Source organism: Rhagoletis zephyria, unplaced genomic scaffold, assembly GCF_001687245.7.
Source record: "Rhagoletis zephyria isolate East Lansing unplaced genomic scaffold, Rhagoletis_zephyria_1.1 Rzeph_scaffold_14575, whole genome shotgun sequence".
NCBI classification, from domain to species: Eukaryota; Metazoa; Arthropoda; class Insecta; order Diptera; family Tephritidae; genus Rhagoletis; species Rhagoletis zephyria.
The window spans coordinates 562-14,149 of NW_016171644.1; the positions used below are offsets into that span (position 1 = coordinate 562).

Below are 13,588 nucleotides of genomic sequence, written 5' to 3' on the forward strand. Positions count from 1 at the left end.
TTTCACGGGTATAAAAAATAATATATGTACATTATGTCTTGAAGTATTTATCCTATCACTGCACTCTGCATTCAAGGGTAAATTTCTTTTAACAGGTTTATTCTGCGCTGGTAATAAAAAGTTTGTAACCGGTAAATAAAGTTCCTGTCAATTTTTAAACCCTTTACGCATTTTGTGTACTCTTGTAACCGGTAAATTTTGTTACCATCTCATAAGCTGGTAACAAATTATTGCCCCGTGAAATATGCAATGCCAGTATTTGCACAATTCTTCATAGCTGAATTGCTGAATATTTTAACTGCATCACCAACGTACCTAGAATCGCGGTGACAATAACTGGTAACATTTTTGGTAATACAATTTTCCGGTTACAAAATCTTCGGTAACGTGCAGAATAGACCTGTAAATGGATCTTCTACGTCGTATGTAAACTAGGACTAGGAGTTTTATCCAGATCGTATCAGTACACACGAATATCCGAACGGATATCCGAATATAAGGATACTTTCAGCCCTAAAGTAGACCTTTTAAATGGTACATTACGATATATAATTTGCTTGTGAATAGGAGTGTATGTACTTTGTTTGGTTACCTGAGGTTTCTCTCCTTTTTCCTTGATATAGCATCGCATTCGGAGAGATGACTTCTTAATCTGTAATGATCTATTTAAATACGATTACCTCTTGGTACTTTATGTAATATTTACTAATATACCCCCTCAGTAGCTCTTTCGCCTTCCGTTGCGCAGTCGTTTGCTTCTCGGCAGATCACTGCTCGCTCCTTCTTACCGCTTCTTCGTTAGTGAGCGCCCCTTTTACAAGGGGAAAACTCTTACCCTCATTGGTGTTGTTGCTGCAATCTTCATGGCAATGCCACCTGCCCCGAATTTCCGTTTTGTAGTTGTAGCCCAGTATCCAGAGCTGCGATGAGTGCTGATTGACTCATGACTTAAGGCAACCATATCCCAATTACTCTCAATTTCTCTGGATATTGATCTTTGCACACAAACTTACTGGATTGTAACCGACAACCCGGACTCGGGTCCGAAGATGGCGTTGCCAATATCTTCGGTATATACCCGAGCCGTCTACGTATCAACATAATTGGGAACATTTCCTAAGATTGGAGTCACCCCAGCTTGCTTTATTTCCTAGTTCTACACTAATTTCCTTTCAAAATTGATAGTTCCAATGACGTAATTTCGAAGGGATTGGAACAGAGGTAGACATTGTGTGCATCCATTTTTCAAGGTGATACTAATTTTACCTTTTACCTGTCCTTGCTGAAATTAAGGAGGTAGGCGGCCTATTCTATGCTTATGTGTAGTTAGCTCAAAAAACCTCCAGCTCAACTCCGTCTAGGAAATCACATCTAGCGCTACAAAAGCTTTAAAGGTATGACAACACCTTTTGAGAATTAATTATGGAGCTGTAGACCTAAAGAGTACCCTAACGGCAACGAGACTAACATCCATTAAATAAGTCCATAATGAGTTCTTGTTACTAACATTGGATCGTATTTAATCTCAGTGATTGAAATCGCTTAAGACCGTTTATCTCGACTTGTTACCTCCTAATTCAGGGTAACACAATAGCGGAGAATCAGATGCAACAGATTAAGAGTATGACTCCTCCTCCATTGCTCGTCTCTCAACACTTCTCTGCCAAAGGCCTCATACCTAACCTCTGCAAAGGCGTGACAGAATCACAAAAAGTGTTCAGACATCTTATCACCTTCAAGGCAGGAAGGACAAATGGGTGTGCCATATATGCCGAGCACAGCCGGGTGTATGCGCCACGAGAAGTTACCAGTCAGCAACCGCTCAAGTTGTGTCGTGTGCTTAATGAAAACAAATATGTATCTAGCAAGATCTTCTGAGATTGAGGCAGCATCAGTTTTATCCATCTGTATCCACTCAAACCACGAACGAAATATTCACAAATTTTCTGGCGGTGGCTTCGATGGCCGAAGGTAACAGTGCTATAACTGGCTGCGGACCAGGTAATACCTGTGCTCTCTCCAAACAGCTATTTTCCACCACGCAATCTATGGCTTTGAGCATTGAAAATACCTCGGTTGTGAATAAAATTTTTGACCCCGTGTCAGTTTTGGAGCCATTGGAAAAGATTCGACAATGTGTAATCTAGAGCGAGCTTTTAAGGAATGCCCACGTATAAAGGTGAAAAGTGATGATAAATAAAGCGAGCTCCTGCTCAGCCAACGGCGACTGTACTTTGAAGTTTAGCAAGCACATTTCCCCCATTATTGATCGGGAGTCTGCTCTACCATAGCGCTGATGTATAACCGACATTCGATCTGATCATAGAGGAGTAGATCTAGAACATATCTCCTTGTGATAGACGCTACGTTCTCCAAAAAACATTTTTTTCCAAATTCATGGATAATAACGAAGACACCTTCAGCAAGAGTATGTTACGTCATGCGTTAAGTACAATCCGTAGTAGGCTAGAAATTGCACGTGCCTCAAAATATTTAAGTGCCGAATACGATTGCTATCTCCCGAAGTGTGCACGGCTGTTTTTAAAGTCGGTTCGGGTCATCTATATTGGGAAATCCAGCAAAGCGCTCTGACAGCACAAGTACCACAGAGCCAACTTCATCGATACACTACTTGCATGACCAGTCACACTTGATGACTAGATATAGACCATGCTGAGCGACTCTGGAACCAAACGGTATATGCGCTTCTTCGAGCAGGAGAAGAGGGCCTGCTCTGTCTAGTGAAATAACACCAGAATCTTTATCTCGGAAACTCCGCCAACTTCCCGATGGCATAGAGACTTGAAACTTCAGATTTAGCTCAGAACCCGATGGTAATGCAATACGAAAGATAAATTAGTCTGATAGGTGGCACAGGAGTCGATATATTTGAAAACCTCGTATTTGTAAACCTATTTGGTTCATATTTAGAACGTATACTAATAAGATGAAAAGGAATAAATCCATAAAAATGTTTGACGATAGGTGGCGCAGGAGTCGGGATATTTGGTAAACCAATATTTATGGTCCGATTTCATTCATATTTGTTTTAAAAATATTTTTTTACTATTAACTTATTTTGGAATAACAGCACAAGCTTAGATTATTCAAACTTGTAACTGTTAACAGTGTCGTGGGTACCATTGCGTTTATGCTCTGACTGTTTGTCTGGTGACAGCAGATATTTCGTTTCGTCCTCGTTCACCACCAGACCCGTTCGATTTGCTTATCTATGTAATTCCGAGACGGCAGAATAGACGTAGCCTTAGTATGGTCTTGTAAAGTATCGTGTGAAATCGACAAATACAAAATTTTGCGTATTGTGAATACCTGCTCTATGGTGGATTTGCCATCTTAAAGCCACATTGGTAAGGCCCCATCAGTTCGTTGACAGTGCGCTTCAGTCTATGCGAAAGATATGATTAATTAAAAAAAAATATATACATATATATATATATAAAAGTCAGTAGAATATTTATACCAAATAAAAGAGAAAATTCTGTAGACTTAAAAAAAAACCTTAGTCCAAAAGGACAAATGGTATTGAAAATGCCCTATTAATTCATATTTTTTATGCTAAACAAATAATGTTTGAAAGGCGAAAATCGAGAATGAGTTGCCTATATATATTAGTGTTCAACATAATTTTTTCCAAAAATAAATATTGAAAATTTTCAAGGATACTCAAGGGTAAAATTTAAAAAGGGCATTGTCAATACCTGTTCGTACTTGTGCTAAACAAATTTAAAGTTTTTAAATTCTACAGAATTTTCTCTTTTATTTGACACCCATATTGTTGTTCATCATTGTATAGCATTTTTTAAATAATTTTTTGAATAAACCATGACTTTGAAATTTCAGAGGCGTCCTAAAAGAAATCCCGACGTCAGAGAAGAAAACTAAAAACGCAGTTTTACTATATTTGGCACTTAGTTTCGCGGACATATTGACTTTTTTTGGTATAAAACTTACTGTCGCACGGTATTTGCTGGTGCATTTTTTATTACCTTTTATTTTGCTTGGACATTCCACATTTTCATGCAGCTTACAAGTAAATACATATTTACATAAATACCTACGTATGTACATATGTATGCACATATAAACTAACCTTGCCAAATTTTGTTCATAAACGCGTTCGATAACCTACGATTGTTTATATAGAACATAAAAAAAACCACTTGACTTTACATTCAAATAGTCGTTTGTGTGTTTACAAGTATCTCTAACACCATGCAAAATATGCATAAAAACGACTTGGTTTCCATGTAATTACGGTTTTGTCAATAAGAGTTTTATTTACATACATGCTACATCCACTCTGTCTCATATTAGCGCAAAAAATTTCGTTTGTATTCGAAATTTTTTCATTTCGGAAGGATAATTCGTTCTGTTAGCACATCCTTTGACGTAAACGTTATTACTTCGCGTTTTGCTATGCTTTGCTGGGCCGTCGAGGATAAAAATTTGCTATCACGCTATCCTAGTATTTATCCTAAAACCGAAACGGTTAAAGATTTAATGTTGAAATCGAGTATTCCCATAGTGAGTGCAGTTCTTGTGCAATAAAAGTTCTAAGCATTAATCAAACCCAATTCAACAATCACTCAAAAAAAAAACAAAAAAAAACAAAAAACACCCATTATGAAATATCACGCCACATCATATCTCGAGAATCGCATCTTCGATCATCGTCTAGTCAAAGACAATCTGCTGGATAAGTGGCCCACGGAGAACAGCACCGTCCATGAGTATATTGAGCGCAAAGATCACAGGAATTTGGCAGAGTCATATGTATCGCATACCATTATTACTTTCATATTTGTACACAAAACTCCATCCACTTCACCCACTTCAACGCCACCTGCTATTTATACGTATGAAAAGTACAGTTACATGGCCACACCCACACCATACAAAACAACTTTTTTTTTTTACATTTTACACCTCATCTACTGTAGTTTTTGTATTCGAAAAAGAAACAAATCTTTGTTGTTTTTTAAGTTTTGTCGTTTTTTTAGCTTAATTTTGTTGTTTTTTGAAAATTTACGGTTTTAATCCTTTGCGCAAATTAAGTAGTTTGTATATTTGATAGTTAAAAGATCGAAGAAAATAAATTTAATAAAAATGTCTACAAAATTTGAACAAACTGTAATGTATTCCCAATTGCAGCCATGGAGTACGGCAGGCGCACCGCCCTGCATGGAGCCCGTGACGGGTCCATCCGTCCCACCGCGCGTTGGCCTAACTTATCAGGTAGCGTTCAGCACCAGAGTGCAAGTAGCGGTGCCATGAAATTTGCTTATTCAATTCTTCATTGTAGACAAATCGTCCGCATCCATGGCGACCGACATTGGCTTACGAAATGATTGAGGTCAAGAACTTAGCTGAGCAACCAGTTACCAATCAGCTGGTGAAACCATGCTTCTCACCCACTGGCATGACCACTGAACCTATGAATTTTCCCAACTTGGTAACGGGATTCGAACGCAATCCACAACACGCTGCCCGTGCGGCGCTCTACACGCGCTACACCAGCAACGAGTGGGCCAATAACAATTTAACCAAATATGCAGAGTCCAATATTAATAGGTAGGCTTAAAAAAAGAAAAACAAGCGCACAGCCTTTACTACATAGAAACATATACATACATACATACATACTTGAATAGGAATCAGGCAGAGCGCCTACGCAATGATGCAGTGCGTCTTATGCGCGAAACCGATGAGAAGACTTCGCAAGGGCAGCGTGATGCCGGACGGCGTTTGGGTGAACGTATAACAGATGTAACATTTTGGCGCAACGAATTGAGCACCGAATTGGATAAATTGATTTCGGAGTCATCGGCGATATCCGAATTGAAGCGTCGTTGTGGCAAAGCCATGCTCGACTTGGAGGCGCCATTACATATAGCACAAGAGTGCTTGTACCATCGTGAGGCGCGTGCGGGTGTGGAAAAGGTACACGATATGGCTGAAAAGGCGCTGCTCTTAGAAATAGATAATATAAGAAATTCGCGCGATAAACTTAAGGATTTGCAGGAGAGGGTAAATAATATACGCATAAGCATCGTCGCTGATACTGCAAAACGTTCTATGTTAATTATTACGCCTGGCGCTTCATCAGCCATAGGTAGTCAGTTCCATCAGTAGTTTAAGAGCGTATAACGATTTGCAGATGCATGCCGGTACAGGTAACAGATCAAGGGTACTAATGGACACAGAACATTTTGCAGCATCACCGACGATGTGTATGTAATAGTTGTCAATGGGTCTAATAGGCGACTAAATCCAATAAAAAAATTTAGATCACAAAGCAAGCGAACGACTGCCGCGCCGCTCAGCACCTGCTAGAGGACGACGTTGCGCACAAAGAGTCAACGCTGGGCATTGATACCGTTTGCCACCAATTGAATAACTACAGTCGCGGTATTACCTACTATGGAGGTATTGAAAAGTACGACCCCAGCATCAGTACACAAGAGTCGTGGGCTGAGGCGAGCAGCCATCGTGTTAGCAGGTTAACTCATGCACTCCATACATGAATACTATACTCCCGTTATGAAATTATTCACTTTATTTGCCTATCGCAGATCGCAGGCCGAGCGCGCCAAGCTCTCCCAACTGCGCAGCGATGCCGAAACGATCGTCAATGCGGTTGCTCAATCTGTATGGGATCATTGGAGTAATACGAATAATGCTTTGGATCGACGAGCACAAGAAATGAACGAATCGAAAAATAAGATACAATTACATTTGTATAAGGTGCAACAGGAATTGTTCGATTTGGAAAAACATATTTTCTTGCTACAAAAAGCCATACAAGACAAAGCGCATCCATTGAGGGTAGCGCAAACTCGTCTGGAAGCGCGTACGCACCGCGAGGGTATGGAGTTATGCAAGTGAGTATTTTTGAAAGAGTCTTATTGTATGAAAAGTGGTAGGTTACACTTTATAGTTTATCGGACGTCGTTGAATGTATTCAGGCATGGAATTACGAAAGGTATAGGGGGTGTTCAATTTACCGGGTCTATTTATTGTCTTAAATTTAAAAATAGATCTAGGAACCTGTAGAAACAAGTCTAGGGGAATTTCTAAGGATGGGTTCTTATTCTGTACGAAGGTATAACACCAATAAGTCCTCTTAATTTTCTACATTTAAATCCTCTATATCGGGGGTGATTTTCAGAAAAACTAGTTTCTGATGTTAGAATCCATCTGGGGCTTAACTGACATTGACTACATTACTGTTATCTTTATATATCGTTCTTGGTACAATTTAGTGTTGTATTTCAACGTTAAAAACGCCATCAGAGTTGCCAGGACAGATTTTTTGAGAACTGCAGTTAGAGAGTATTGACTACTTGGTATAAGCCCTCTCTCTGCAGTTCCCTAAAAAATACTACTGGTACTGATACCACAAAGTAGGGTAAAAGTAGGAAAGCTTCCCATTGGGAGTATGAAACATGAAGAGATTTGAATATCTAATAAGTTTCCCTGATACTGAGGGAGAAAAAAAAAACCTTTGTTCACATCTCGCAATTAAAGAAAGGCGACATGGTCAAGAGAACAATCTTTAAAGTGGAAGGTCTGATTTTCTAGTTTATCGGACGTCATTGAATGTTTCAGGCCGAACAAAGCAGCAAAACTGCTTGGAACCAGAAAATTCTAGTTAGTACATTTAGGTCAAACACACCCACAGGTGGTTCACATACTATTCAAAAAATGATCTCCACTCCTATAGGGATTTACCTCAGCATCTTTTAAGTATAGGATATGCGGCAATGTAATTTGTAGCAAGAGCCTATTAGAAAGACTAGCGTGGGATACGGCACGCTAAAAACGTGTAGGAAGCTACAACCCAAAAAACTCACACTAAACAGGTATACTGGCAGGGTCTCAAATCAAATGAACGCACTGGGAATTAGCCAGAAGTAGACAAACACATATAGGAGAGCTGCAGCTAGATGCTACCCCTATTCACACTTCCCTGAAACTGCTATATTTCTTTAGGCCTGAAGCGTTAGATGAGGTTATACTATGTCTTGAGGTTATACTTGACTTGAAATTAAAAAAAAATTGATTCTTGTAGTTTTTGCAGCAGAAAGAACCATATTTTTATAAAAAAAAAAAATAAGTAAAATTTTGTATCGAAAACATAAACAAATAAACTCGTCAAAACGTCAGGGTTCTCATATTTTTGGCGCTGACTGTATATACATTTTAGGCCTATTTTTTAACATTAAAGGAAATTTTTACACTTACAGCAGAGCATAGTCGCATTTAGGTGCGTGGTGTTGGTAATAGCCTAAACATGAGTTATTCCGCGCCAAGTGATGATATTTACTTACAAATTTGAAATTTTATAGAAGAAACAAGTTTTAATTTAATATAAGAAAGAAAAAACTGTTCTAAAGATGTCAAAAAATTTGGTATTTCTTAAGATATGGCTATGAAATTTTGAAAAAATAACGGGGTTTGCATTTCCGCAAAAGTGTGACATAAGGCTTTTTGCGTTGACAGTGACGATATTTAAGTTTTAACTTGGTGGGAAGTTATAATTTAATTTTTTTTTATTTTAAATTTGTCAGAATGAGCTAGGGCTAACTACATACAATGCTCTTCTATAGAACCATCTCTTTATTCTCACCCAATTTTCTTTTTGTGAAATCCAGGGATTGGGCACAGTTGCGTTTGGTGCAGGAAGTACAGGATCTTCAGGATACTGTTAAACAGCTTCATCATAAGTTGCAAGAAGCCGAGGCTCAGCATCAGAATCTGCTAAAAACTCGCTCAACACTCGAGGCTGATTTGCGGCGCAAAGTGAATGCATTGTTTATTGATCGTGAAAAATGTATGGGATTGAGACGCTCTTTTCCCGTAAATAATTTGATTAAATACTAAATTTTAGATGTTTAAAAGTTGTTTCGTATGTACATAAATAAATAGAGTTGAATGTACATATATATGTATAAGGCAGATATTGATTGCTAATTGAGTGTTAATAAATTAATGATGATTTTAATCTCAAATCATAAATTTAAATCGGCATTTTATCAAATTATATTTAAGAAGTTTTGTTACCTTACATCAGATTTTAAGGTAAGTTTCGATTCCCTCAATGGGTGGTCTTCCTCTAAGGCTCTCTGACAAGGTGAAGTGCTTGGGCTTGATCCTTGACATTAAGCTTTCCTGGAAGTCTAACGTAGAGGAAAGAGTCAATAAGACCACAGAAGCATTGTATTAATGTAGAAGGGCCATTGGCAAACGCTGGGGCCTCTCGCCGAAGGTAGTTCACTGGCTTTATGAAACTATTATCAAACCAATTTTAATATATGGGGTACTCGTCTGGTGGAACGCACTTGACAAGGCTAACATCGTCAAGCAGCTGGAGAAGGTGCAAAGAGCCGCCTTAATTGGAATCAGCTGGCAGGGCTGCTGTTGTGCTAAGGCTTCGGGTTCTTACCGACGCGGACAGACCACTGCACCCACATTCCAGCGAGAGGAGACTGGGAGGAGTGCAGTATCTGGAATCGAGGACCTGTAAACTTATTTACGAGTGGGTCGAAGCTGAACGGCAAGGTGGGTGGAGGTGTCTTCTGCGAAGAACTCTCCACAAACCAGAAATTTAGGTTACCGGAACACTACAGCGTTTTCCAGGCTGAGGTGGCCGCGATAAAAGAGGCTTCGGATTGGTTGCTCTCTAGTGTAAAATTTTTTAAGAAGGTGAATATTTATTCTTACAGCCAAGCACCCATTAGGGCTCTTGCGTCCCTGACGGTGCGTTCGAAAAAGGTGGGCGAGTATTTGGCTTCCCTATCGGCCGCGTCTGATTATTTCGCTAATAAGCTTATTTGGCTTCCCGGTCACGGCGAAATTGCTGGTAACTGCATGGCTGATAAGCTCGCAAAGACTGGGAACCCTCGAGAAACTACTTCCGGATAGGGAAGGTCTGGGGACCCCCTGACCTCGTGTAGTTTGCTTCTGGACAGATGGGCGTTAAGTCAGCTCAGCGAGCGCTGGGCGAAGACCTTGGAATGCAAGGTGGCAAAATCCTTCTGCCCTCGGGTGGTCCGGAGGCAGTCTAGGAAGCTCTTGAGACTAAGCAAGCTACATCTCTCACTCTTGGTGGGAGCGCTTACTGGGCACTGTGTGATTGGTAATCATGCCGTAAGTCTGAATGTCATTGATAACCCTTACTGCACATTACAAAACCTGCTGCTCTGGTGCGCTGCTTTTGAGAGCCCTAAGGTTTAAGCACCTTGGGTATCGGGAATGGACATCAGTTGATTGAAGAGCTTCGTTGCGAGCACGGAGTGTTTCTCATACCAAAAACCACAGGTGTCGTCATTCTCCCTTAGCATCCCCCTCATTCCCCTTCCGGTCTACCTGCGTCGTTTTTTCCTCTCCCCTCTAAGGGCATCACAATGGACAGCTTAGTCGAGTCCAAGTGTGCCTTCATATAAGGAGACAGCCCGTTTACCTAACCTAACCTCAGCTTCGATTATAGGAAAAGTTGTTAATCGGCCTGTATGTGTTTGAGATCCCTACAAAACTCGAACGATTCAATAAATTTGTTTATGATTGATTTCGATTTCATTGCAGGCGGAAAGAAATTCCTTAATTAATAAATAACTCCTGTAAAATAGTAGTGAACATTGACTAAGTTAGAGTCAAAACTCTAATGTCAATAATGAGCAAACATTTATTTATTGAATCATGGGGTAAGCGTACGTGTTGAAATAAGTACACAGCTGTGGTTCAAGCTCCGTCGCCTCCAATATGTTTCAAGCTTCAAACACAAGTGAATGGAATGTGATTAGTTGAAATTCTAAAACTTCATCGCTGGTTTGAGTAAATTATGGTTAATAAGATAACTATCTCACCAAGATCCCCAATTTGTCAATGGCCTTCGCGATGGTAATTGGCGGCCGCTGTGGTTGTAGCGGTTAGAACTGCGTACTACCATTTCGAAGGGCCGCAAAAACAAAGAAAATAAACACTTATATTGCCATCAGGCAATGACTTTAGTTGCGTTCCAGATGCTTCAAGATATTCACGAAATTCACGATTTGCAGGAACAGCTGTTTTCTCCATTAATAAACCTTATGGGAGGTGGTCACCTGGAATGACTTCCCGTAAAAACCTGCAAATCGTGAAGCATCTGGAACGCAACTAATATCAAGGTATATCCGACAAAAAAAAAAAACTTCACATACAAATACAATCGCCGTTCCGAGGTAGCGTATAACTGTAGGTCTTGTCCTTTTGTGTGACAACATCAAGGCGCACATAAAAAATCGGAGGAGACGCTCGTCCAAATATTAACTTATTGATAGAGTGCCTCGCTTCAACCAAAGTCCCTAATAATAGCAAAGAACGTAGATAACCAGAAGGGACAACTCGTTATAACTGTGGCGAAAGTGCGCAACAGGGGCTGCCTTCTCTTTTCATCTAGTCAAAAAACGCACTAGGGCAAAAGAGAAGGCACGCTCCTGTTGCTCACTTTCGCTAAAATAATAACGAGTTGTCCCTTCTTGTTATCTACGTTCTTTGATAATAGTTACAAATGTAAAGAAACGGATATCGAATTATTTGTAAAGAAACAAGACCACGAAACAGCTGTCATCTGTTTGTCACCCGTCAGCTGTTCGCAGGTGCTTCCTTTTTGTTGTCAGACCAAAAAACACCACTTGTAAACATTGCTATCGATTTTATCGGCTTTAGTGTTGTGCAAATTCCGATTTGTACAACTTAGTTTCATATATGTATATATTGAAAAGCAAACACACACGAAAATAGCATGATCCCAAAACTAATTGTTATACAAAAAGCTAATCAATAATAAATATGAATCACGCAGTAATAGTATAGCTTTGCCTATATGGCCTTTATTAATATTTTTTAAATACATTGAAGTGTGCAAACTTCGATTTGCACAACTCTCTAGCACTTATATGATTGACAGTTCGCAGACTGTTGCGCATCTCTAGCAAATTCCGCTGCTGACATTCTTTTTGTTACAACGCTTTTTTGCGGATAGGTTATTAACTTCAGGTGGTAAATTAAAGAAAAACTAAACAAAAACGTACCTAAAGTGATTTTAAGTAAGCCACTGACACAAGAAGGCATAATTAGTATTGGTGAGTAAAAGCATTTATTTTAAATTTGAAAAATCAATACCGGTGACGATACGTTTTTATTGCTTTTAACACCTAGAAAATTTACTCAAAACTAAATTTAAGGTAACATGTGTTCTAAGGGCCAACTAGTAAAATAAAAATATTTCCATCGGAGGTTTTAGATATCTTCGCGAATTGTATGCACATCAAGTCAGTATGTACATATGTATGTATGAAGATAAAAACTATGTAGTTAACCTATAGGTAATAGTATATCTGACGTGTCTTCAAAAATAGCGAAATGTTCCTAGATAAAGGTGCTACCATCGTTCATTTCCAACATATTGGTGCTCCATTGTGAGTAATTATCAGCAATGTACACCATAGGATAGTGCCATTCTACTCTCTAAACTGTACATTTTCTAGCACCAGTAGTTTTATTATAGGTAAAAGATTCTAAAGCTTGTAGTACTTATCTTAGAAAGTCGCCAGCTTAAAGTAAAAATAAGTCTTATTTTTATGGAAACTTTTTGTTATATTTTGATGCAGGAGGCAAGATAAATTAATTAAAGCAGCGTTGCCAATAAGATACATAGCTATATGTTGTATTTCTAAGGTCGCCGGTTTGCCGGCAGGAAATGTTTGAAACCGCGCGCCAGATTGGGCGAAAGCCATTACAATTTCGAGTCGGCCATCCGGCGCTGCACGGCACTAGTAGTCTATTAATGACAGGCAAATGTCCAAATTATACTTAGAAATTTTTCTGTAAAAAAATACATATATATATATATATAGTAAACGTCAAAAATAAGTATAGCCTGATAAGTATTTATTTATATTTCCCATACCAAATTTTTCCTATTTGTTTTATAAAAAATTATCTAGTTCATTCAACAGCAAAAACATCAGGAAACAATTGTTTAGCTTCGTAAAAAATTAGGGAAAATTCTAAAAATTTGCATCGAAATTTTCAACTTTCCAACTTGACTTCTTAGAAAAATATTGAGTAAGCAGTTTTGTAGCCCTTTAAGTTTTAGTATAAGTTTAAAGTCGCTAAAAATTGCCGTTGGTTTTTTAGATTTTTTTTGCCAAGGGCTACATTCTCAAATTTTCCTAGGAAATCGAATTTAAAAATTTAAAATTTCGATTAAAATTTCCTGGTATTTCTTGCTTTTCCTGCATGAAATTAAAAAAAAAAATGATTCTTTTTGTTTTGGCTGGTCAATAAACTAAATATTTCTATGTACATATCTCTGTTCACTGGCACCGAGCCGTTCTGATACTAGCAAGTCTATATTCTTCTTAAGTCTTATCAAACAATTCTTTGTGGTTTAAACAATACAGGGAATGCCGCATTATACTAAAGACAGCTTCCCGACATAACCCAACAAGCAAAATAAATTTAAAGAAAGTTTTGTTTAAGTTTTCAATTATATACATTAAGCTTACAAAACGTTGATTTTTTG

General features: G+C 38.6%; 1 protein-coding gene across 1 annotated transcript; it reads left to right on the top strand.

Moving 5' to 3' along the window:
- The first annotated feature begins 5,069 nt into the window (after positions 1-5,069).
- Positions 5,070-8,904, top strand: LOC108378632 (tektin-3-like). Its single transcript, XM_017634937.1, has 6 exons — positions 5,070-5,256; positions 5,324-5,592; positions 5,673-6,048; positions 6,309-6,520; positions 6,594-6,902; positions 8,676-8,904. The coding sequence occupies exons 1-6, from the start codon at positions 5,128-5,130 to the stop codon at positions 8,902-8,904; spliced, it is 1,524 nt and encodes a 507-aa protein (XP_017490426.1). The 5' UTR covers positions 5,070-5,127.
- The last annotated feature ends 4,684 nt before the right edge of the window (positions 8,905-13,588 follow it).